The 25,195-nt window shown below is 34.6% G+C and overlaps 1 protein-coding gene and 1 long non-coding RNA gene across 11 annotated transcripts in view; both read right to left on the reverse strand.

The window, feature by feature from the left end:
• PPP1R12A (protein phosphatase 1 regulatory subunit 12A) overlaps positions 1-25,195 on the reverse strand; it is a 112,112-nt gene that overhangs the window by 6,383 nt on the left and 80,534 nt on the right. For 2 of the 10 annotated variants that reach the window (XM_079303854.1, XM_079303851.1), the window contains 14 exons: positions 23,202-23,324; positions 21,674-21,835; positions 21,036-21,212; positions 17,337-17,427; positions 15,737-15,934; positions 15,389-15,557; positions 13,292-13,410; positions 12,568-12,633; positions 9,663-9,679; positions 8,415-8,556; positions 7,657-7,761; positions 6,689-6,736; positions 2,163-2,213; positions 417-578 (listed from right to left, as the gene is read on the reverse strand). In XM_079303854.1, the coding sequence (XP_079159980.1) occupies positions 444-578; positions 2,163-2,213; positions 6,689-6,736; positions 7,657-7,761; positions 8,415-8,556; positions 9,663-9,679; positions 12,568-12,633; positions 13,292-13,410; positions 15,389-15,557; positions 15,737-15,934; positions 17,337-17,427; positions 21,036-21,212; positions 21,674-21,835; positions 23,202-23,324 (1,603 nt within the window). In that variant the 3' untranslated portion in view covers positions 417-443. Of the gene's footprint in view, positions 1-416; positions 579-2,162; positions 2,214-3,238; positions 3,270-6,688; positions 6,737-7,656; positions 7,762-8,414; positions 8,557-9,662; positions 9,680-12,567; positions 12,634-13,291; positions 13,411-15,388; positions 15,558-15,736; positions 15,935-17,336; positions 17,428-21,035; positions 21,213-21,673; positions 21,836-23,201; positions 23,325-25,195 lie in introns of those variants that run through there. The other 8 variants (XM_079303852.1, XM_079303855.1, XM_079303859.1 and 5 more) reach the window with 5 other exon arrangements.
• LOC306801121 lies at positions 5,350-6,682 on the reverse strand. The gene is made up of 2 exons (XR_013773994.1): positions 6,159-6,682; positions 5,350-6,071 (listed from the first exon to the last, which is right to left on the reverse strand). It is a non-coding gene; the product is annotated as an uncharacterized lncRNA (long non-coding RNA).

Consider the following 25,195-nt stretch of genomic DNA (forward strand, 5'->3'; position numbering starts at 1 on the left):
AGACTAAACTTTTATCAACTCTATGCATTTAAATCAAACTGCAGTAAGAAAGCTCAAATCTTAATTTGTTAGAAAACTAGAGGCATTTAGTTAGAAAACTATTTGAGCATTCACACAAACATCAAAACAAGAGACTGACTTTAGTGTATCCTCATGCAAACCCAAATCCTTTGCCAAGATTTTAACATGTCAAAGGTCTCCTGGATCCTTGCCAATTTATCTTCAAGGAGCTTCAGTGCTAGCAGGAACAATACCACACAATACCAGCACATCTGCAACACCTCTAGCTTGTACACTGGGCACCATGCTTTAGCTTTAGTCACAACTTTAGAACCGAGCAGCACTGAGCCAATTTCTGACACACAAGTGTTAACAGTAAAATTCTGCCCAAGCACAAACTGAATGTCAACACCTGCCTGGCTAAACAAAGGAGAAGGAAGAAATTACAAGTCCACAGAGCGCAGTTGCCTACAGGACCCTGACAACTTGGCAAGCACTCGGGTCAAGGCCCTATTCTCAGTCACCAGCCGCTCATTTATGTGTTTCAAAGATTGAATCTGCTTTATTTGCTGCAGGTTCTGCAGGAATCAAAGAAACAAGAGTGAAAATGAGGAAAAAAATACATGTATCCTAGATGAGCAGAACTGAAAGAAAACTTAGAGGAGACAGTCCTGTTTAAAGTAAGTAAGTCTCTGTGAAAGGAAAGTATCAAGCAAGTGGCACATTCTTGAAAAGCAATCTAAGTACCAGTAGTGATTAGTCACAGCTTTCCAAAACAGTTCAGGATGCATTAACAATGAGAGCTATTCCTGGAATTCTTCACTTAACATCCTAATTGCACAAACTGAATCTCCTATTCAAAACCCTGTACATAATGACACATTTAAGATATACTTTTTAACAACTGTACAACAAACTATGGGAAGAATATTTAATCTTTAGTTCAAAACTTTCACTTATTGCTTACTGAAAGCAAACTTTTGGAAAAAACAACATATTTGTAGTCTCTATTTTTATCAGAAGCCCAGCTTTCCCTAGAAGCTTACATCCAGTCTTCTACTCTTAGGCAGACAATTGTTTTCATCTACCACAGTTTGTTTATTCTGTACTTCACTTCTGAAAACCTCAAGGAATTACAGACCTTGTGCCCTCTCTTACAGCAAACTATCTTGTCCAAGGGAGACAGAGGTGTCACAGTTGCTCTTCTGCCTGTCAACTTCAATTACTTCAACAGAACTTGATGCATGTATTTTAATGAAAAGTATTTGGAAGTTAATGCCATTTCCAAGCACCAGAGGGAGCTCAAAAATGAGCTTAATAGGAAACTTCTTATTAATCAGGGAAAAATATAAAATGTCAAAATAATGGTACTTTCACATTCCACTTAAATTCTGTTAAATTCTTAAATTTGGTTGGACATGTCCAATGTTTATAAGAAAGGACATAATAGAAAATAAACTCACCCAAATTCTCACCCTTCCTAATCATATCAGAGGGTTTAACAACGATAAATACTGACTAAAGAAAAACCCAAGCAAAACAGAAATGAAACTTACTTTAAAAATATTTCTTCTGAGATTCACTTTATACATAGTTGAAAAAATCAGAAATCAATATGGTATGTGTAACTCATTTGTCAACACTCAAACCTACCGACTGCATTTTGTTAACTAAAATCTGATTCTCACTATACAAACAGAAGTTTTTCTTTTGATATTGCAACGTCATCTAATTAATAAAGAACATGAGATAAAGATTTAAACATTTAATGCTTAAATATCTATACAATTATATTTTTATATTATTTATATTATATTTAACAATAATGGATTTTAATAATAGTAATTAGTAAATAAAACTTATGAGTATCACATCAAAATTGTAGACTGTAATCCATCTTGATTAGCTCAAGATGTTTCACCTCTGTTTCTTGTTAGCCACATACAGAATCCTAGAACTCAGCACCTTCTTTGTAATCGTACACATACAGCTGCTTATGCCAGCACCACAGCTTTGCTAAAGCTATGTGACAGGAGTGACTGGACATGCAGCTGTAACTTAGTTATTTTCTAGTGAAATTGTACAGACCAGTAATACTGCCAGACTACATCTCACTGACATAATACAACACTTTGTCATTAATAGTGTACTAATTTACTTACTTTCAGTTCCTCTTCCATTTCAGATATCCTTCTTTCTAGCGCTCTTCTTTCCTAAATCAGAAGATGGGTGTTAATGCTGAACAATATAATGTTTTAAAAATTAGAGCTTGCAAATACTGTGGTAACAGTGAAATACTTCAAGTTTCAAAGATCATACAACCAAAAGCACAGTGTGGACAGAAAACTTGTGATGGCAGTGATATATAGAAATTTGGTCAACACAGAATTTTAATATCCAAAGAGGAAGAGATACAGAAATTCATATCAAGTCCTACAAAACATACCCCTTCCTTTTCACTAATTTAGAAAGGTTTTAAGTACAACTTGTTTAGATTTATTTTTCATGAGCTAGGCTTTTGTAAGACCTTTATATCCAAGAAATGCAGAAAATTATCAGAAGCAAACAAGAATATTAAAAGATAGAAGCACAAAAGCATAAGCTTTTACAGACAAAAGTAGCTGAAACATCTGTCCCAGCTCAGTGGGATCTGTCCACACTCCGAACTCCAAGCTAGTGTTGACACAACTGACACTATGGGATTCAGCTCAGTACCAAAGAAACCTAGTTATGTGAGATCAGCTGCTTCTTGAGAAAATGGTTCTTGAATATTTTCTGCATTTCTCGTATAGTTTAGTTTTCCTTTTATTTCCCTTTTTACCTGAGAAGCAGGAGAAATTATCCTTTGTATATGAACTTGATTGCACTGATTATATTAGCCAAGCCAGCTTATGGAAAGTTAGCTTAGGGTTTTCTATACTACACTGCAGTCTGCAGTGCAGATAAGTTTTTTTTTTGTTTAAACCTATTTTTCAACACATCTGACAGATGAGCAGCTAATGCAATAGACTTTGGGGTTTACAGCTTGATTGCTTGCTTTCCTGTGTCAGACGATGCAGTGGATCTCATTTAAAAGCAGCTGCAGTTATCAGTACTCTACATTCAGATTTTTTTCCAGAGGGTGAGAGGCAAAAGCAACAGATTATTGCAAAGTGGATATATGCATCTGCATACAACGGTGTTATGCAAACAGCAAGCAGCATTGACTGAGGTGTGTAAAACTTTGGTTAGATCATACCGCCCAGTAGATACTGACTCTTGCCGGACACCTTTCAGATATAAATCATTTGAATTTAGTTTAATCACAATGCAGTTATACCCCAACATTTTCCCATTATAGCAAACAACTTTAATTTTTATTAAAAATAAATATATTACTGCAATTGTTACTACCAAATGTATTAACTCCTTTGAATTAAGACTTATTTTATAATTAATGATCATAAGTACCAGCGAATTAATGGATGTAAGTAACTAACAAAAATCTCACACTGTCTTACAATATTTACACTTTTATCTGTTACCTACTAGTTTTACAGAATAACATATATTATGAGTTCTTATATTAAGTAATATTCAACATTTTTTTCAATAACCAAGAGATGAATGATCAAATAAATCTCAAAATTTCACGTGTCTAGAAATTCTTAATCCTTTTGAAGCATTTGCTTAACTAGTATGTTGAGCTTGTCTATTAGCAACAGAAACCAATTTAGTAAAATTTTAACTGACTTTTCATATTTCACATTATACAAAAGAAACAAATAGACTGGTCTAGATATAACAGTCTTAGTAAAACTGTTTTGTTCCTATTAGATGAAGCTATGCTCCTCTTCTTCTTGAGTTGTTTACTCTTGTAGGAACTGGCTTGAGGGATTGCCAGTGAAATAATGCACTCAGTTTCACTGAGAAGATTTGCCAGTATTATTAGATTATTTCCTGTACTCACAGAAAATTATTATATTTAAAATCTGTGAGGTCTAAAATTTTATTATATATTTTCTCAACTCTGTAAGGTATGCCAAAGAACATTTGTAACTCACAAAAAAAGAAAAAACACATGTTAATCTCTCATCTTATAAAATACTCATAAATATAAAAGTAGCTCATTTGTATTTATCAAAGCAACTGGAAGCCCCAGGATTGTGCAGTGAGACTGAGGTACAGAGATACACACATATGAAAAACTGAACCCCCCCCAGAGCTATACAATTTTTAAGAAGTAAAACCAGATATATATGCCTACATATACTAGTATATTCAATTATACATTATAAATTAATATACCTGTCCACAATTCAAATTCCCAGCTGAAGAATTCTAAATTTGAGAAAATAATTGCTTAAAGGCACCTTCAGTTTTCTGAATTCTAATTCAGATTGAAACCTGTAAGTTTAAGTTTTGGTTTTAAGTTTTATTACCACATCACACAAAATTCTGCCAAGGGCTGTTAGCATATTTGGCAGAGTGATAGGTTGTCAAAGAAACCCTTATTTTTGCCCTTGCACATGAGCTCTGATCTGTACCTCATCCCCATGGAAATAGACCCTTTCTGGTAAACAGTTTGAAAATGAACAATATTCACAATGCATCACCAAGTTGTATCATGGAAACCCACTTCTGAAGGGTGAATTTAAATAAAATTAAAACCCTGTATTTCCTGCATTTTACTATTGTGCAAATCTAGGCTTATTAATACACATTCTCATTTTCTTCACTGAAAATATAGGTTTCAGCTTAAAAATGTCATAGTCCAAAGATGCCGTCAGCTCTTTCTCTGTCAGTCTTTTATTTCTTACAATTTTTCCTCACTACTTTACTTCTGCCCTCTTCTCTATGTAATTTATATAAAAATCTTTCGTTTTGTACTTTATTTCAGTGAAGCTATGTACTTGGAGAAATATACTTAGAAAACTCTACAATTTCTTTTAATTTTTTTTCATTTTTATTGTTACATTACATTACATTAAAAAGGTGTCTTCGAAATTATTTTTAAATGCTGAATTCGATAAGCTTATTTCTAGAGAACAGCTATTAATGACTAGCAGCTGAGAATCCTGCTTAAGTCACATTCAAAGTGAAACTTCAGATTTAAACAACATAGAAAATACCATCATAAATATATTCCTCATTTAAATTCCTGTCTGAAGAGAAGTGTGTAGTTATAAACAAGATTCAGATACACAAATTTTGTATGAATCCTGTTTCAGCCATACAGCACCTAAGTTAATTGTTTTATCCAGTAGCTTTAATACTAACATTAGGGAAAATAATATTTCTGAAAGACATTTTTCTGTTGAACTGAATGTCTTAAAAAAAAAGTGTAAGAATTTCTAAAAAAGCCAGTTGTTTCAATATAATGGCCTATTTTGGGAGAAAGCCAAGCAGTAATTTAAAACTGAAATAATGTCTATCTATGTACTCCGTGCATTACCTGTGAACCCACACAGTAATGGATGCAGCTACATCTATTAAATTATTAAATGTCCACTTGTGTGGCCATGCTAGCAAGCAGGAAAACAATTATCTGCTGCTAAAACCTTTCTACTGATGAAATCACACTAGGATGCCAAAAAGTTGAAGAGAGAAATAGGAGCTAAATGGCAACAATTAACTGCAGAGACTTTTGCGATAAAGATAATGAAACTTCAGGAAGTGCCTGAGAGTATTTCTACATCTCTATGTGCTCCTGTAAAATCTGCTTGTTTATATACCAGACAGTTTTGTATAACTAAAACTTATTTTTGAAACCTAAAATACTGGAAAATCAATACAAAAGGCTAATGAATATTAAATTTACCGGGGATAAATAAATGTTTACCGTATCACTTCCTACTGTCAAAGTCTAATTATTTTTTCAAGTATGTCTCCAATGTGTCACTCCAGGATCAAGGGAAAAAACCATGTGGTGTTCAGAGACATGAAGGAAGCCAAGGTCACCACAAAATCAATATAATCCTTTTTCCACTGCTGTGAAACTAAACTTTTACACGGTTGCATTTTAAATTAGCATGAAATTACAGCCTAAAATTAACATATGTCCAACTTCTGAAATAATTCCTGTAATCTATCTTACACATGAATTTACTGCAGGATTTCTTTCTCATTAAATTTAGGGTTCTCTGTGACTCTGATGACCCTCTTCCTGCACTGCTTACTCATTCTTCCACTTTCTCCCTCTACCCCATTATCATATTCCTCCAGAAAAAGTTATAGTGCAAGGAAAGAAGCAGACAAAGATAATTTTACATCATTAGCAGGTTTAAGGTCTCATGTCTGTGTGACAGAAACAGCTATCTCATTATCAACAATAATTGGTGCCTCTGAAAAACTGAGGAAATTCTCTGCATCTTGGAAATATGCTAAAAGATGAGACACAATTAATCTACTTAACCCTCTGGAATGCCAACATTGTTTTGGATGAGATGGAACAAGTGGCAGATCCCTGGAGGGCAGCAGAGTTTAGACGGTGGTTATCAGGAACAAACAGGCAAACTAAAGGCAATTATTAAGAATAATTCCCATTTCACATTCATTGCCACTTTGAAATCTAAAATCCCCAAATCCTCTAAAAAATGCAAGTTATAAAAAAGGCTTCTGTTCCTACTAAATATATCCAAACCAGGGCTTACAAAACAAATACAAAGCTTGAATTGGAGTATTTAAAAGCTCTTTGGCAGAAACTCACCCTTTTCTCCATTTCCAAGAGTGATCTGTCAGCAAATCTTTCTTGTCTCTGAAACACAAAATTGATTAAGACATTGACATGTGCTTTGAAACAACACAGAATTGAGGGAAAAAACAATTAGACATTTTAGTATTCTGTCTGAAGTATGTAATCAAAAACATTTTAAGATGTATTCAAGGAAGTAACACTGAAATAAAGAATAAGCTGGATTTATCATGCACTTCTTGGTGCCCACCCCTGCTGTTTAATCACTACACAGCCTTTGGCTAATAGGAGTAGCATAGTATTTCTATCTAAAAGCATTAAAAATAGGCACCTTTTAAATGCTGTTCACCAACATTTGCAGGGTACACATAAAAGACAACTAAGTATAGGTAAATTGTGGTAAATATGACCTGACAATATGAAACATTCTACAGCAAGAGTTGACAAATTTAGACAAATCTAACTCTTGTGTATGTGTCTTGTATGCATGCAGCACTGTTACCTGACAGTAGTTACTGGTAACAGGAATGCATTATTTGCTCTTCATTTCCAGGATAAAGGTATCTAACCAGCTATCTAGCCAATCAAATTGGTATAACCTGCCAGAAGAACCGGCAGGTTTTGCCAATTTGCCAGCAGGTTTATGAATTGATCAATCAATCCTGATTGTCAGTTTGAATATAAGCTTAACAGTGTAGAAAGTGTTTACTCCTACCCTGCAAAAAAGTTGCATACAGACACATGCTGGCAAGAACCACTACTACTTAAGTAGGCAGAAAGCAGTCTCACACATTTTGTTCACAGCTGAAGACCAGAATCCTGCACTCTTTTCTCTTTGAAAGAGAGAAATACTCTTCTCCACTACCATCTTTGGATAAAAAACAAAGCTGTTGCCTAGTAAAGAGCACACTACAGAGTCTGGGGTGCTTCTAGTTTACTATATACATTGTTGGTTAAGTACATCTGTTTCTTTTAATACAAACCTGAGTGGTCTTCTCTAACTGTAGCTTAAGTTCTGTAAGTTCCATGTTGGTGTCATGTAACTGTGCTTTCAGTTTTTCATTTTCAGCTAGAATCTGTTCATAAAGCTAAGAGAAAATATTTGTTAAAATATCAGATAATAGTGAGATAAGCAAAAAAAACTTCAAAAGTATGATTGAACCACATGTAAAGTTAACAAATACATTAGCAGTCTAAGAAGTAAAATAAAGATGTTTAAATTGGCAAGCACAGTAAGGAACTGCTACTAAATATTTCTAGAAACAAGCAGCTTTGCATAGGGAGCACACAACTTACCTTAGACATAATTAAGACATCTCTTTCTCTTCACACTTCACAGATTACCCCACCACAGTAAACTTCCCAACAAACTCCTGCTCTATCTTAAAACAAGATCTAAATATATAATTTTATATTATATGCATGTAAGATGGCAAACATATAATAAAAGGCTTCATATATGCATACATCAGTTTTAATTATACTTTTCTTATGATAAATACTATAATTTTTTTATTTGATTGTATCTTGGCTCCTCTGGATTTCTCCCTTGCCTTGAAAAGTACAAGTCAGAAGATGTTTCATAATGTGTATTTTCCCGCACTGTAGTGGTTGCTGTGCTTCCCCATTCAGCTATGCTACTTTAGCAGCATTTCTGATGCAATGTGAGACTACTTTCACACAATTTAAGAAAAGCAGCAGTCAAGTTCTGTTTTTGCAACAAACTTATTGGACCATATACCTTCTTAAAATCAGGGCTATCATCTTTTTCTAGTCTGCTGCAGTATGGTTTTCGATCTTCCAGATAACTCTGTGATCCCGATCGCCCCTGCGCCGAATCGTAACGATCACCTGCAGACATGCTGAGCGATCCCGTATCATATCTGTAAAGAAAATTCTGATTTTTCTCTGCCTTTGCAGCCAAACTGAGCCCCCTGACCGTCTCAAACATTTTGAGCATCTGCTATCCAATTGAAAACAACCAAATGCAATTACGTATTTTAGTTAGACTACCATCTTCTAATTTAATAAAAATTTAATTTTTACATTCTCCAGTACTTCAAGATACTGGGTGAAAATGTTTTCAAATTGCTCACTCTGCAGAGTAATGCATGCAGAGAAATATTTTAAATATAATTAAATTATTTAATGAAAGCAAATATTTACATATCTTAAAATACTTTAAACTAGATTAGATAGCTTAATTCTTCTTTATTTACAAAGAACATATTTTTCATTGAAGCGTTTTAAAGAACACTAGATAAATGGACTAGATGAATTTAAAGTTTTATTACAGAAACCAGGATTTCAAAACTATTTGCTGTGAACTCTAGTATTTCAACAAGCAGTTGATGAAACAAATCTTTAGTATTTATCCTAATAACTCAATATCAACCAGTATTAATAAAGTTAAGAGTAATTTCACAATGTTCACTCTTCACTAATCATGTATTAAAGCAGTTTTATTAAACAGATTTTCACCAGTCAGAAAATAGTAAAATTCGATTGTCAAAGCTAATGGTCCTAAAAGAAATGAAATTAAAAAAAAAAAAAAATCAATGCTTCAGCATTCACTTTTTAACAAATCTTCATAAAATATGTTTTTCAGAGGCTGTATTTTTCTTGAGGCTACGTAGAAAATTTTCAGTAGGATATTCTAGAAGAGAGGCAACAAGAACCTCATCTTCTTTGTAAAAGCAGGGTCCATGCTGAAAAACCTGCAGGACACAGTACTGTGCCCACTATGTTCTATGAAATGCCCAGGCTGCCAAATACGGAGTTTCAACATAATCTCCAGCATGAAATATTCCATCCATACATGGCAGCACTGTACTTTACAATCATACTTCATGCAGAACATAAGTATCATCATCACCACAGCCTTTTAAAGCTCAGTCCAACTACCGGAATTAAACTGAATTTAAAGGATTTAAAAATGACAACACATAGACAGAAAATATAACAATTAATTTGTTTAAATTACACATACCTTGAAAGGCTCTCACTCTGAGGTGGGGAGAGGTAAAAAGAGAGAAAAAGAATGGATTGGTCAATAAGATAATTAAAATATGCAACAATCTGTAAACAAATACAATTAAACAGTTATGTCAAATGCACATGTCATCCACCAGTACGTATTATCTGAACTGTGTAAAACTTCAATTTTGTTATGTCTAGGAAAGAAACATGTGCTAGAATGCACCTGACAAAATATGATTTACAAGGACACTAACATAACATTCTGAAAGTCTGGAGTGCCCTAAACAGTCGAGTTATTTCAGCAGTTGGTGCATTCTGGATTTGTTTTCCTGTTATCAAAGGCATCACAAGAGTGTTCCTCAAATTCACTGTTCCTTCTTTCTCTTCTTTAACATTAGCTATGATGTTTTGAACTTCAGATCAAAACAATAAATTAAGATATAGGATCACTGTTTCAACATAATGTGATTGGAAACAAGTTACTGCACTAACAACATAAGGAAGTACTTATCAGACTAAATTTAAATGACAGTAAATTTTGTCCCTGATTCACCTGGAATGAATGAATGAAATTATTATAAAAAAATCAAGCTCTCATTAGTTGACAAGTGAAACTTAAATAAAATTGATGAGTTAAGAATGAGGGAATGTCCTCTAAGCATTACATCAGTCATTTTTCCTCTCTGGGTGATCAATACAGATTCATAATTTCTTCCAATTATTATTCCAGTCTCGGGTGAAGACATTTCAGTCAAGAAACTCTACTGATGTATCGTCACCTGGACGTCCTCCAATGTTATTCACCTAGCAGTGGCTGAAGCCTTCCCCATAGGTGGTTTTCTGGGGGAGTTGATGTGGCTTGCTTGATTTCCTTTTATAGAAGGAAACTATTTCTTCAATGTATGTAGGTAAACAGCCATATTCTCCACAATACACTCAATTTCCCCTTTGACACCTTCAAGTTCACTTACTGCCCAGACAATATCAAAGGTACATGCTATAGCCTAAGCACTCCTAATGAAACACCACTATTTTCTGTCAAGAGCATGAATAATGCTGCCATTTAAGAGATTTTGTAGAATATGCCACAATTAGTCCATAAATTATAAGCTAACCACAGTTGTAGTATCTATTCAAATTGCTAGGACTTCTTTTGCAATGCATTGTACTTAAAAACTGGCTTGACAGAAAGACTTTATCTACCAAAGAAATCTTCCAATTTCCTTATTTTTAAGTGGGTATCCTACAGCTTAGTTCTAAGACTTTTTCTGGCATGAACACAAATTTTCATTTAACAACGTGGCATTTTTTGCGCTGATTCAAGAAATTTTCTGCTCATAATATTAAAAAGCCTAAACAAAATTAGAGAACAACCTCAAACTGTCAAAAGTGCTTAGCTAAGTCTGACTTCTCTTCAATAGCTTTCCTTTAAAGACAAATGATCATCCAAGGAGTCAAAAGAGCTCTGAAGAACAAGAAAGGACAAACTGAAATCTTAACAAAACAGTTTTTTCAAACACCTCTGACACGAAAAAGGCATTGATTTTTCTGATTCCTTAACGCTGTCAGGCTAGAAATCATTCTTGTCATTCTCCTCTCATTTTCTCTGTAGCACGCACCCAAACCACATCCATAACTTCTCTGGGCAACCTCTTCTGGTGTTTCATCATAAAATCATTTGTGCTGGAAAACACTTCCAAGATCACCGAGCCCAACCTTGGAACGAACACCACCATGGCAACTAAACCATAGCACTAAATGCCATGTCCAGATGTTTCTTGAATGCTTCCTGTGACTCCACAGACACTCTGGGCTGTTCCAATGCTTAAATACCCTTTTCAGTGAGCAAATTCTTCCTAATGTCCAACCTGAATCTACCTGGCCCAGTTTAAGGCTACTTCCTTCAGCCCTGTCCCTGTTGCCTGCGAGAAGAGGCCGATCCCACCTGGCTGCAGCCTCCCTTCAGGGAGCTGGAGAGGTCTCTCCTGAGCCTCCTTTCTCCAGGCTAAACAACCCCAGCTCCCTCAGCCACTCCTCACAGGACCTGTGCTCCAGACCCTTCTCCAGCCTTGTTGCCCTTCTCTGGGCATTCTCCAGCATCTCAGTGTCTTTCTTGCAGTCATGGGCCAGAACCAGACACAGCACTCGAGGTGTGGCCTCACCAGCCAAGGACAGAGGACAATCCCTGCTCTGCTCCTGCTGCCACACTGTTGCTGATCCAGGCCAGGATGCCTTTGGCCTTCTTGGCCTCCTGGGCACACACTGGCTCATGTTCAGCCACTGTCACCAGCATCCCCAGCTACTTTATCCCTTGGACAGTTTCCAGCCACTCTGTCCCCAGCCTGTAGCACTGTGTGGGGTTGTTGTGACCCTAGTGCAGGATCCAGCACTTGGCCTTATTGAACCTCATCCAGCTGGCCTTGGCCCATTGATCCAGCCTGTTGAGATCCCTCTGCAGAGCCTTCCTGACCTCCAGCAGATCAGCACTGCTGCTGAACTTGGTGTTATCTGCAAACTGACTGAGGGTGCCCTAGATCTCCTCAGTCAGATCCTGGATTTAAGTATTAAACAAGACTTCTCATATAATTTAATTATAATAATGACAACACTGGGATTGATTTCCAAAGGTTTTAATTAGTGTGTGCAAATAATTGGACGTAATTTATCTGAAAATAACAATGTAGGTGAAATAAAGATTTTGCTGGGTAGATACTGAATGCTTGCTCCATTAACCTGCTGGATGATATGCCTGACTTGTGTGTCAAAAATCCAACCTACATTTTCCGGATGCTAATTCTACATAATCAGAATGGAAGACAAAATGGTCAGTTATGGCCACTGTTGATATGGAAATTCATCTACAATCAAAATGTATCTCTTAAAAGTTAATGAACAAATTATCTTTCTTAAATTACCTGAGTTTCTTTCTTATTTGTTCCTTCTTCTGAATCAGATTGTTGATCCTGTTCATTTTCATCACTCTGGTGAAAGAGGTGGGAGAGGAAAATTAATTAAACTGTTGAAAGCTTAGCAAGATTTTAATGCATTTTGCAATTTTAGTATGAAAATATAAGAGCAGAAGTATAATCCACAGAGAATACACAGGATATCTGAAGAAAATTCTCAAACAGGTACATGTTTTCGGCACCAGGAGATGAAACAATTTTGCATTTGGCATATGAAAACCTGGCTTTTACATCACATACGGATCCTGTGACAGAGAAAATAGTCTGAAACATCAACTATAACCTTTCTAATCTGACAGCAGACCTTTAAGTTGCTAAGTACATAGGTACCTGCAATGTGCCAGATAAAGAGTCTCATTTTTACAGCTTTTACAGGTATGAATGCAATAGAAAACATTTATTCAATAATTTATTTATTTTCCTTAGATTATGATTAATTCCTACTAAGTTATGGTTTCTACATTGTTCTAGAATTCTTGTTAGCAGTATCAACAGAAAAAACTTCATTTTGATTTTTTTCCTGAGAGCTCAAAACTAAAACAAGGAATATGCAAATTGAAAAGTGTAATTTTTTTCTAGAACAATCAATTACATATTGTATTACTCTAAACAATTCTCTATTTTAAGAGTATACTATACACATTTCATTTCACTACAAGTGAAGTTTACTCACATCCTGAGTCCAAAAAGAAACTCCTGTAGATCGTCGTTTTTCTCTTGGTCTCCGTCTTTCCCTTATAGACTTAGGCTGTGACTTATCTTCTTCCTTCTCTTCTTCTTTTTTGCCTCCTTCTGTTAATAACAACTTTCTCATTCACTGAATTATGACACAATCTAATTTTCTGAAAAACTTCTTCTCAGTCTTTAAAATGCTCACAATAAATTCTTTTCATCTGAAATAAATTCGCTGAAGAGCTCCTTAACACATACAGGATTTACTGCAATATGCACTCCCCAGAACAGAAAGCTCTAAAATACTGTAAATAATACTTTCACCTAAACAAAATGTATTAATGTAACAGTAATACAATACAACTTGGACTTAAAGTTCAGTTTTCAAAACTGTCATGTAATAATTGAAACACCTGTGTCAGCAGATGCATAAAAGTACAAAAAAAGAGAAGATAATTCTTTACCATTCTTCATCAAACAAGTTTGTTTTTTTTTCATATATCAAGGATGCAGTACTGAAAAAGCCCCAGCTTTTAAAAGTCCTCCTTAAGAGTACTCCTTTTCATCACAGTCCTCTCCATTTTTGTTCTAAGGAAGAATAAATTGGGACCTCCTAGATTAGATCATTGTTGTATTACACGTCCTTTTTCATTAAAACAAACACAACTGCAATTCAACATAGATGCAACAACTCAGGATTGTGTTTGCTTCTGTATTTGTTTACAAGTAACTTGCGAAAAAAAATTAAACAAACCTGCCCAAATTAAAGTTCTTCACTTATGATCAGGCAACCTGTTCAGTCTGATGTTCTTTTATTAAATAAAGAAACCACAGAGTTGAGTTCAGATCTAGGAATCACTAATCATTAATAAGTACCATCATCGTCTTCAGAGGTAAATAAACATTTTAGAGTGAAGCAAGAATTAAATAGGAAAGAAGGGAAATACATTTGTGGTGAACATCCACCTTCCCTAATTTAATAAACTAGGATTTCAGATGGTAGTGTATTTCTCTTCCAAAAGTCATAACTTGAAAAAAAATAGAACCTATGGTAGCTAATATTTACCAATGAAAATCTTTTCCATAGAATGATCTAGAGTGAGTTTCCTAGAGTAAGCAAGTATTATGAAAGAATCATAATCCAAATTTCAGTTCATTTTAGGACAAAGGGGAAAAAATCAGAAAGCATATCCATGAGGCCTAGTCCCAGTAACTTCCTCAGAAAACACTACTCCAGGGAACACGGCAATACTGCTATAAAATTCATGGAGATTTCATCAGTGGATCATTTCATCTGATCCTCTGTAGAACAAAATTATCAATTTAAATCAGTAACCCTACTGAAGTTACTGATCAATAACTTGAATTAAAGTACTTCTCTCAAGTCAACTGTGGCAAGTCCAAAAACAGGAGATCAACTGCATGTTAACAGGGTTCTCTTTTGAAAGGCAAAAAATCATGCACAACATTTCTCAGAATTATAGCAGGTGATTCACATTTGAAATGAGGGCAAAATATCTGTGACATCAAAGAAGAGCTTCTTTGTGATCTCTGAATCGTGCATCTAATCCTCAGTTTAAGATGACATAAATCAGTTAAAGTATGCAGAAGCATGGTTACATCTAAACTACAATGGGTAACATCCCCTATTCCAGCTGCTCATACAACCCTGAGAGGTCCTGAAAGAAATAAAGCATCTTCCAGTCCTTCAATGTGGACCCTAGTTATTCAGCAATTATTTAATCAAGTAAAATTCCTTCTTAATACCTGCAAGTATTTAGATCCTGAAATATGGTATTTTATTACAGTTGCGTTAAAGCAGAAATTAAAGCATTATGTGGGTATTTATGGGAGTACATTTGAAATTTCTGTGACCCAACAATGGAAAAAAACCAAATGGCTGCAAAACACCACCAAATACAGAAAATCTTTTTTCCTCTCTATATGAAAGTTTTGAAATTTATTACAGTAGATTTGAGCAAGGTACATCCCCACTGACCTTATGTATCTCACGTCATTTTGAAATACCTCTAGAAATCTAAGCTGCCCTTTATCAACTAAAACAAGAAGAAAACCCTTTCATAAACAATACTCCTACCTCTCTCACCTTCCTTTGTTCCACTCCGAGAATAGGCAGAAGTTATACCTATAAGGCTGTTTGGTCTGTTTAGCTGACTTGAACTTGATAGAGAGCTAGTGGAGGTGGAGAGCGAAGAGGTGGATGATGAAGAAGATGAAGTTGAAGTTGGTCTATAGCGATGATACGGCTATTCAACAGAAAAATGTCAGAATTAGCTTACCAAGACTAACAAATAGAAACCATGGGATATGAAAACATTTAACTATATAAATGATTCTTATTGTAGTACTGAAATTAAAATAATAATATTGTTGGAGTAAAGATTCATATAATTTCTCTACCTAAAGAGACTCATCATGAAAATACCTCTTCAACAGTTCGGGAATATCTTTGTCTATAATCATCATCTTTAGTTTCAGATTCTTTCTTTTCTTCTTGTTTTTCTTTGTCTTGCTTTTCCTTCTCCTCCTTTTCTTTTTCTTCATTTTCCTGTTCTCTGGTTCGTGTGGGACGACTTCTTCCTATAGTTTTTTCAGCTTCTTGAAGATCTGTCAGTGTTACACCCTGTGAAAACAGCAGTCAGCAAACACCATTTAAATGTAACATTAATATTAATATAGATAATCACATTACAAAAATATTTTAAAGAAAACCAAGTCTATCGATTAAGAAATAAATTTTACGTATGTATTCTACCTATTAGCTTTCCTCTTGAATCTTGGAACCAAACATCCCTCTGATATGTGCCCAGTGTCTGTTGTAATGAGATCTACCACAGACTTTCCAGCAAGCCAATTTTGACCTGAACTAGTAGATACAGATTGCATAGAAGATCCTATAGAAATAATTTACGAATCCAACAGATGCTTTTAATACGATTGTAAGCATACTAAACATTTCTGAAAGAACCTTAAAAATATAATACTCATATTTTCACAAATGTTGATACTACAAATTATTTATCCTTGCAACTGGATTTTTAGGTCAGCACACTAAAAAGTCTCTTGTTATTTTTAGGTTAAAAACTAGTTTTGAAATAAGCTCAGAAAGCAAACAATTTTATGAAGACAGCTTTTCTCTAGTATGCTTTTCAGCTGATGTATCTTAGTGAGTCATCACTTAAAACACTTTGTACATCTACTCTTCAAAGCCAACTTGCATCTTACTACTTAATTGCTTTTAGTGTCGATAAAGTTTAATCCAGTAATTCCTGTTATCTTATTCATTGCAAAGATTCAGCAATAGTTAGCCAGTAGTCTGACCATCATTCAGGGCTCTGAATTAGTATCACAAAGCGAAAATAACTCCTGTATGATAAAGTTGTAGCAAGCAGCACAAATCTCTCATTAGGAAAGTTAACAAGAAGTATTTGAGGGGTTTAAAGCTGCAAAGATTTAAAAATAACATCAGTAAGCAATATAGCTATGAACTCAGCCTAAAAAGAGGTAAAGACAATGGCTAGAGTATATATTTGTGCTGTTTTATACAGGGACTATTTGCTGATTATTCTCAGTTTGCCAGCAGACAGTGGTTGGCAGTTTCTGCACTGCCCAAAGAGCATTCAAGTACCATTAGAGATACTGTATTTTACTACTGCCACATTGGTTGCTGTGATAGGATTGTGCTAGTTGCTGGAAAGAACTTGCAAACACACTAGTATGTAAACTAAGATAGAGAAATGCTATAAAGAGACATGCAGTTAAATACTAGATTATTAGCATGTAATAAAAAACTCTTTTAGTATTTTTCCTTCTCCAGAGAAACTAGATTAAAAGTATTTTTGTTCTATGTAATGAATCTTACTAGCTATCCATACATTGAACAGCTCAATCATATTATCTACAACAGTTCATGCACAGAAAAAAGTAATTTGAAATGAATGCAAACGCAGTATGCTACGCCTATTTCTCAAGAATGATGTTATGGGTATGTTTACAAAAATGTAGAAGCTTTAATAATACTATACCTGTGTAGATCTTCTAGACTGTCTTGCTTGCCTGGATCTAGCTTTTCTTTGGGACTCGGACTCTTCATCCCGTACTGGAGTGAGGTATGATCTAAAGAGCCAATTACAAACAAAATTGGCACACAATAATTTTTGCACAAATTTATTAAATGGTCAAATTCCCCCAAATAACAGACTGAAAACCAAGGCAGTCAGAAGAAAATATGTAACTATACAGGACAGATTACATTTTAGACATTTCATCCATATCACACTGATCTAATTATTCATCAAGACAGCAGCCTTAGAACTCAATTAAAATACACGGAGTTTTCCTACTTAATTTAAATTTCTTTTTACCATTTTCTATAAATATAACTTCAGCTCTTTTGGTATTTCACTAGTCTACTAACACAGGGTAGAAGACCTCAGAGATTCAGCCAGTCATTTATATATCAAATATGTGTGTATCAATTTTAACATAACTTGCAAGCTTTTAGAAAAAGCCAAATGTACTGTTAATGCAGAAAACCTAATTATATCATCTGTTTCACCAGAAATTAAGAATCCCTGAGGAGGTGGTTACCATATTTTCACATGAATCATCCACACTTTGAGTAATCTAAGTCCCTTTGAAAAAAATGAGCTTAAAAATAAATCTTCATGAAACCCACAGAAGTCCTGAGAATAAGCACGTAATTGCAATGAAAGATAAAAGGCTACTAGAGTAGAAATACAAGGTCTGGACTCTTTTAAAGAAATTCTCTAATTCAGATAAAAGGTAAAAAAAAAAAACCCAGAAGATACAGACATGCACAAATGCATGTATTTTTATGTATGCACATCCATAATTAAAGAACTTAGAAGTTTTTAATGCATTTGTTGATTTTCCATGGCAGAATACTCTTGGAAGCTGCTATAATTTAACATAGTTTTAAAATCCTTGGATTGGTGAAAATTAGAAAAAAAGTAAAAAAAAAAAAAAAAAGATTTGGAAAAAGTGAAATCAAAAGGTTGCTAAAAGGCTGCTTAAAATCTCTCTGAGCTTCTTTACATCAGACGCTATAATATTTTCTGATTGTCTCTTTGTATATCATTTGTTTAGCATAGCTAAGAATCACCAGATGAGGATTCAATAATTAGCTAGTGATTATGCTATCAGCTATTAACACCTAAATAATTTATGTATAGAAAGTTTGCTCACCTAATAATATATTTGGTAGCCTTAGCACATACTAAATAGAGTTTTGAAACAATCATAAGAGTTATAGAACTTCATTTACACAGACCTATGGATTACAAACTATGCTCTACTCCATTAAAATACTTAAAACTACCTGCTATACTTAAAAATGTTGAAACAACTCCCATCTTATGGCACATTTTAAAAAACCCACACTATGTAAATTTGATTTCCTTATCCAGGTCTCTTGCAAACAGACTTGACTTTCCATTTCCCAATAAAGTCTAAGCTGTATCAGCATAAGGAAAAGGATGCTTGTTAGGCTGCTTTAGTTAACTTGACCTGAAGTACCACCTGCCTAGGAGGGTTTGACTGCAGAGCAGATGTCATCTTTAGGGCTTAAAATTGCTACAAACTGTTTCCCATAACTTGTTTTTAGTAACTGCTGTACCTACAACTGCCTTCCAAAAAAGTCTGAAATAAATTGCACTGAGAGACAATGAATAGTCTCAACTTCTCGGGCACACACAATAGCTACAGTCAAGAGTAGAAAGTGCTCTTCCCTAGCATCCCTTGCCTGTGACACACACAGCTACCTATGCTGTATTATTCATGATGCAAAGACTTAGAGACTCAAGTTTGTAATTTCCTTCCCCGTTTCTCTAAACCAATCCCAAAAATCAAATAAAGAATATAGCCTCTTCAGCTATTCCAAAAGAATGCACTATTACATGCTTCATCAATAAAGTACTTTGTAATATCTTTACTTTTCAACTATCTTTGAAATACTCTTCTACACATACCTTCTAAATATATAATTTCAGTCTATAACACAGATTAACCAACTTCATTACTTAAGAAAATATCTAGCATGTAATATCTCACATTTATTTTTTCATGTGCATAGAAACATACGTAGATATACACACATATATATCTGTATATATATAGATATATGCTTGTGATCATATTCAGAGCACTACATTTTCAAATGCATGCAGCAATTATTCCAGTTTTGATTTCTAAGATTCATGGATATACTAATATGCCATCAAGAATGCATCTAAAACAGCATAATATGTAATCAGCCAGTCAGAGAAAACCACAGAATTTCAGGCCAACTGCAGTTATCTAAAACATACGTAGTATATGCACATTAGTATACGCACACTAGTGAGAGCAACGAGACAGCAAAAGCCCAATTCTAATTTTCCTTGCCTTTCTAGCTGATGTTAAGTCTGAAACAGCATTTGAATTTTAGAATTTGAACTGTTTTGAATTACTTCTGAGAAAAGGTGCATTTTGTTGGCTATGCTTTTCATTTATTTGGTTTGGTTCAAATTTCACTATGGAAAATGCAGGTTGTGACTACAGCAGTTATTGAAATAGACTGTTAGCACATGTGGACCCTTTTTCAACCATGGTAGATATTAATAAAAACATAATCCAGGTATTATAGAAGTTTTCCATCTCACTTTTGGGTAGCAAGAAAGACTACAGAAAGCAGACTACTCTAATTAGGCCTCTATAAGGAATCATTAAATGGTGCTGCCTTAAGTGAACCAAGAATGCAATTTTCTTCTGTAATAAGGAACAGATTCATTACCTCCATGAACATAGAGAGATACACATATCTGGCACTGATACAAAAGATACACTTCAAAATTACTACAGGAGCAACATAGAAATCTGAACTTGCATTTCAGCAGAAGTGTTAAAAGATAAACATTTATAAATATCCAGAAAAAGAAGAACAAGGGAAAGCTAACAGAAATTAACAATCTTTTGAAATGCTATTTTTGCTTCCATAAATAGAAGGAAACAACTCTTTATGGAAACAAATATGCACCAATCTTAACTCATCCTTACAGAACTGTAAACAGAAAGAAACCCACCATATTCTTAAAATAAGATTTACATCAGCTTCTTACTGATTCTTCTTACTGAATATCTCTTAAAGCATTGCATTTAAAATTGTATGACTATGTTTCAAGTAGAAGAGACCCTAAATCACGCAATGAAATAAACAGAATGTGTTGGGTTTGATACTCACTTCTCAATAATGTCAGGCACACAAAATGATTGCAAAAATGCTATGCTGTGACTTATTAGCATACTGCCAATAGCACACTACCTCAATCAGCAGGAATGTAATTAATTTAGTAATTAATGAATTAATTACCCATTTTATTATTTTTAATTCAGTGTTTTTACAGGGTCCCATTACTGGTATTTTTAAGAGAACTCATTTAATCTGTTAAGAGAAATACAAATCCGAAAATACCATATATCATACGAGAACCCAAGGCCAGTCAAAAACATAAAATACCAAAGTTTAAATTTCATTAATGGTGTCTACTAGTGCTAAGCTCTTGGATAAACTGAGGTACCAGTTGTTTCAATACACAGCAAGAAAACAACACTGCTTTTACAAACTGTACTGTTCAAATCTGTGGTAACCAACACATTCCTTTAAATAATAAAAAAAAGTATAACTGTTGTGTAAGAGCAACATTACTCTTAGGACCTTTACACACCTCCGTCTCTCCCTGACCTCTGATGTTGAGGACACAGTGCCAGAAGTAGCTGTAGTCATGGCTGTGGTAGTGGCTGCAGCATTTACAACAGATGGTGCAACAGGAACGGTCACTGCTGTAGGAACACTGTCCTTTTCTTTCTCAGTACTATCCTCAGCCCACAAACGATTTGAGGTACTACAGCATAACAAGCAGCAACACAAAAAAAGAGAAAAGGAAACAGCTAAACAATGAAAGCACTTTACTAAACAACTAATAACATGTAAATTGAGGGATGGATTTTTTTTTTTAAGAAGCAAACTGAGAAATATCTCTACTATGAAAGCTCAGTTTGAGCTATTAAATTGGATAAATTAAGAATTAGCAGTTCAAAATAATTGAACTTTTATTTTTCAGACCCTTCTAACATTTGATTTATTCTTTTATACCAACATGGCTTTCATGTTATAGAAGAAAGCCATTCAAAATTTTTGAGCCAAATTGTATAAAATCAAAATAAATTTAACAGGAAAGTGAAAAAATCCAGAGCCCCAGGATCTACTAAACAAGAACGCATGCACATACATAAGCACACAGTAGACCTGACAAAAAAAAAAAAAAAAAAAAAAAAAAGGAAGAAAATGTCCTGGTGCCATTACCTGCTTTGTACACCTGCTGAAGTAGAACCTGTTGTACTCTTCGTAGTAGTGTTTGTGCTGGCAGGCAGCGTTTTCTGAAGACCAGCAGAAGAGGTAACTGTTGATGCAGTACTTGGAACATTAGAACTTATCAAATCATCTTGTCTTCTACCAAAGGAGCCACTGAAGGAAAGACATGTACAATGGTTGCATTTATTACTTATATTTACTCATTAAACTATCACCAAGCTGTGAATGATCTAATAAATATTTGCCCATGTATTCTGTGCCTCAGTTGAGTCTTGAAAACTTCTGGTGCAAAAGCAGCATTTTTTCTCCTTGTTTCCTTGGCTAGGACTTTAGCTTTATGACTTTGGAGGGCAGCAGAAGTGTCCCTTAGTCCCGACCATTTATTCACCAAAGAGGATAAAGAATGGAACCTCAGTAGTTTATATAAGAACGTCTTGATCACATCTACTGAAGTATTCATATAGGGCCCCCAGTGTCCCATTTTTAAACTGTTGTTTCACCCACACTGAATACCTCAGAAAATGCAGAACCTTATTGCACAGCTTGTCAGGAAAGAAAATGTCATCAATATCACTCCTCTTATAATTTGAAAGCAATTAAATACACTGCCCCATTTTTAAAAAATCTTTAATCATTCCCAGAAAGAATAACCTGCCACTCAGGTTTTCCCTTGCTCTTCAAGCTATAAAGCAGACCCAGTGGTTTACAAGAAATAAATATGCATTTTGCTGTATGAGACAGCCCTGGTTACTGATAATATCAATGTCAGGTCTCAAAAAATGCCAAGTATGTATCGCGTACATCAGCAGCACGTACCAACATGCAGCTTAGTTATTTGACTCTTGTTTGATCTATTCATTTTAGCTATTTATTGCCCCACTACTTACAATGAAGAATTTGACTCAAATAACTACACTGAAACTACACAATGCAGCAAAGTTAATCGTGTATAGATGTGCAGCATATGACTCCTCCTGAGAAAATTCTGCAAATTAGGAACCAGCACACCTGAGAGCTATTCTCCTAACATTTTCATAATTTACTTTGCATTCAAGTGAATTTTATGTATTCTATGATACTGATACTCAACACAGGTATGGCTATAATTTACAACTAAGGACAGCAGTTCCACACTTCCAAGACTGTCACACAATAACCAGAATTCAACAGAGATGGTGTTTTCCCCCTCTTCATATACTAAACAGAATTACCTCTATTGCAACATTTAAAATTATTATCTTTGACTACTGAACTCATCTGGAAAGAGTCAAATGAACACCAAACACAAAAAAGAAAGCACCTAACTTTAATTATATAGTTTAAAATCAGCACAACCACTGCATCAGCACACAACTGCACATTTAAAACCAGCACAACCACTGCAATACATACTTTGCAATTATTATGAACATGGCAATATGTCACCATTCAGTTTTAAACTATTCTTACAAAATGATTCAGTACTTGCTAACTTTCAAGCCTATTTTGATTAAAAAAAAAAAAAGAGAAAATCCCACACCTTCTTTGATAACTTGTGTTTAATGATGTAGGACCTTCATTCAAACTGTTCTTCTTGACATCTTCCTCCCATTTTCTCCTGGTGTAGGAACTGCCACCACGTATTGAACTAGCAGATGAATCCCTGTAAAAGAGATTTTAGTTTTGCAAATTCCCATTGAAGAAGGCTGTTCTTGATGTGAGCTGAACAGGAGCTTCAAATTAAAATCCTGGATAACATACTTAAAATAAACATAACTGAATCAGGAATAAAATCGCTTTTATGGACAATCATTTTCAAGCCTCTGTGGAAAGATACTACATTCACACTAACATAATCAGAAACATAAGAAGAAAGCAGCATCAAAAGAAAATTGCTAAAGAGGATTTAATCAACATGAAATCAATTGTTGGCTTTTATCTGTGGTCATTGCTGGCTTTGTTTTTCTCAAAAGAAGAACAAGACATTTTTCTGTCTGCTCCTGAAATTATCCAACACAGTAAGAGAAATCTACTTGGATTTTTAATTGGGTTTTTTAATAGCTGATTTGATGGAATTTTTCATTGTTTGATGTTATAAGAAGTTTAAAAGCTGACAAGCCTTTAGAACTCATGATACTGTAGCACCAGTGAAACTAGCCATTCCTGAGGGGTCTGACATGTATCACTAACTGACATGACTTCAGTCATAAGGAATTTCCAGACTGTTGTTGCAGTTTATAGCAGCAAGGAATTACCTTGCAAAAATCTACCTAGAAAAACTATCCTGAAAACTGACATGCAAAACTTGAATTTCCAACAAAAATATCAGCTCATGATTTGAAATTCAGACAGTAGGAAGAATAAAATATGTCTTTAAAAAATGTTATATATAAGGCAATCAGATGTACAAGACAAAATAAACAAAACTTTGAAAATATATATTTTATGTTCAGATATCTTTGGCCATCATAATGTACCTCTTTTTGCATGAAAATGTATGTTAGCACTTCTGCAGCTGCAAACAATGTTAGAAAATTATGAAATATAGACCAATGTAGTGCTTTTTTTTACCAGCAAAGAGAAACACAAATTCTGAGATATCATCTACCACAGAAAGGTCCTGCTGCATGACAAATTTTTCATAATTACTCAAGGTTCCACTTTGCCAAGACACTATAGCACTTTTGCTGTAGCACTGTCTACTCAACTGAGGCTGGGTGTCTGAGATTTGTTAATCTAAAGGCCCATCTAGGATTCATCTTGAAGCGATTTCCGGAACTTACACAGGATGTTAGCTAGGATTATGCTACATCACCTATTCACAAGGCAAGTAGGGGTTATGTAGAACAAGAACAGGGCATTAAGCTAAGCATTAAGGACAAACAAGGACCTTTGACAAAGGCAGAGACTCTAATAATTTATTAAGGTACCTTTGGGCAGGTGGTTAAATTCTTCATATAAACAAGGTCAGAATAAATGCCAAAAGCCTCTTATGGCTTTAGGTAGGCTGGATTGTCTGCCATATCATACAGTAGGCAAAGTGTTGATGTCTAGAAGGAAGCTTCATCTCTGGTATACCAAGGCATACAGAAAGCTCTTACATCAGTTGTACTGACGAGCACTAAGACTAATAAGACTGATAACTGCAGTTAACCCAATGCATATGAGAAAAACTTCTGCTGATAACCAAACGATAACTAGTCTTTGAACTGTGTCTGTGAGTAAGTCAAGACTGGCACATCAAGGACACAAATCGACTTCAACACTGAAGAAAAATTTAATCCCTTTGTTACAAGCAATAGCAGCTTCTAAGGAATAAAATGGAATGAAGTATTTATTCCAATCTTAAGATATCATCTAGCTAAGACACTTTTGGAGAAGAAGAGCTTTTTAGAAGTATAAAATAATAAAAACTGAAACAGTAATAATCTCTCTACAAACAAACCAAAACCAACAAATTCAGCCTCAAAGTATATAGTAGTTGAGAGAATTATAGCACCAACAGAATCTCCAAAGCTTTCCCCTTATAGAGAC

This window comes from Erithacus rubecula (assembly GCF_903797595.1).
Source record: "Erithacus rubecula genome assembly, chromosome: 4".
Lineage (NCBI taxonomy): Eukaryota > Metazoa > Chordata > Aves > Passeriformes > Muscicapidae > Erithacus > Erithacus rubecula.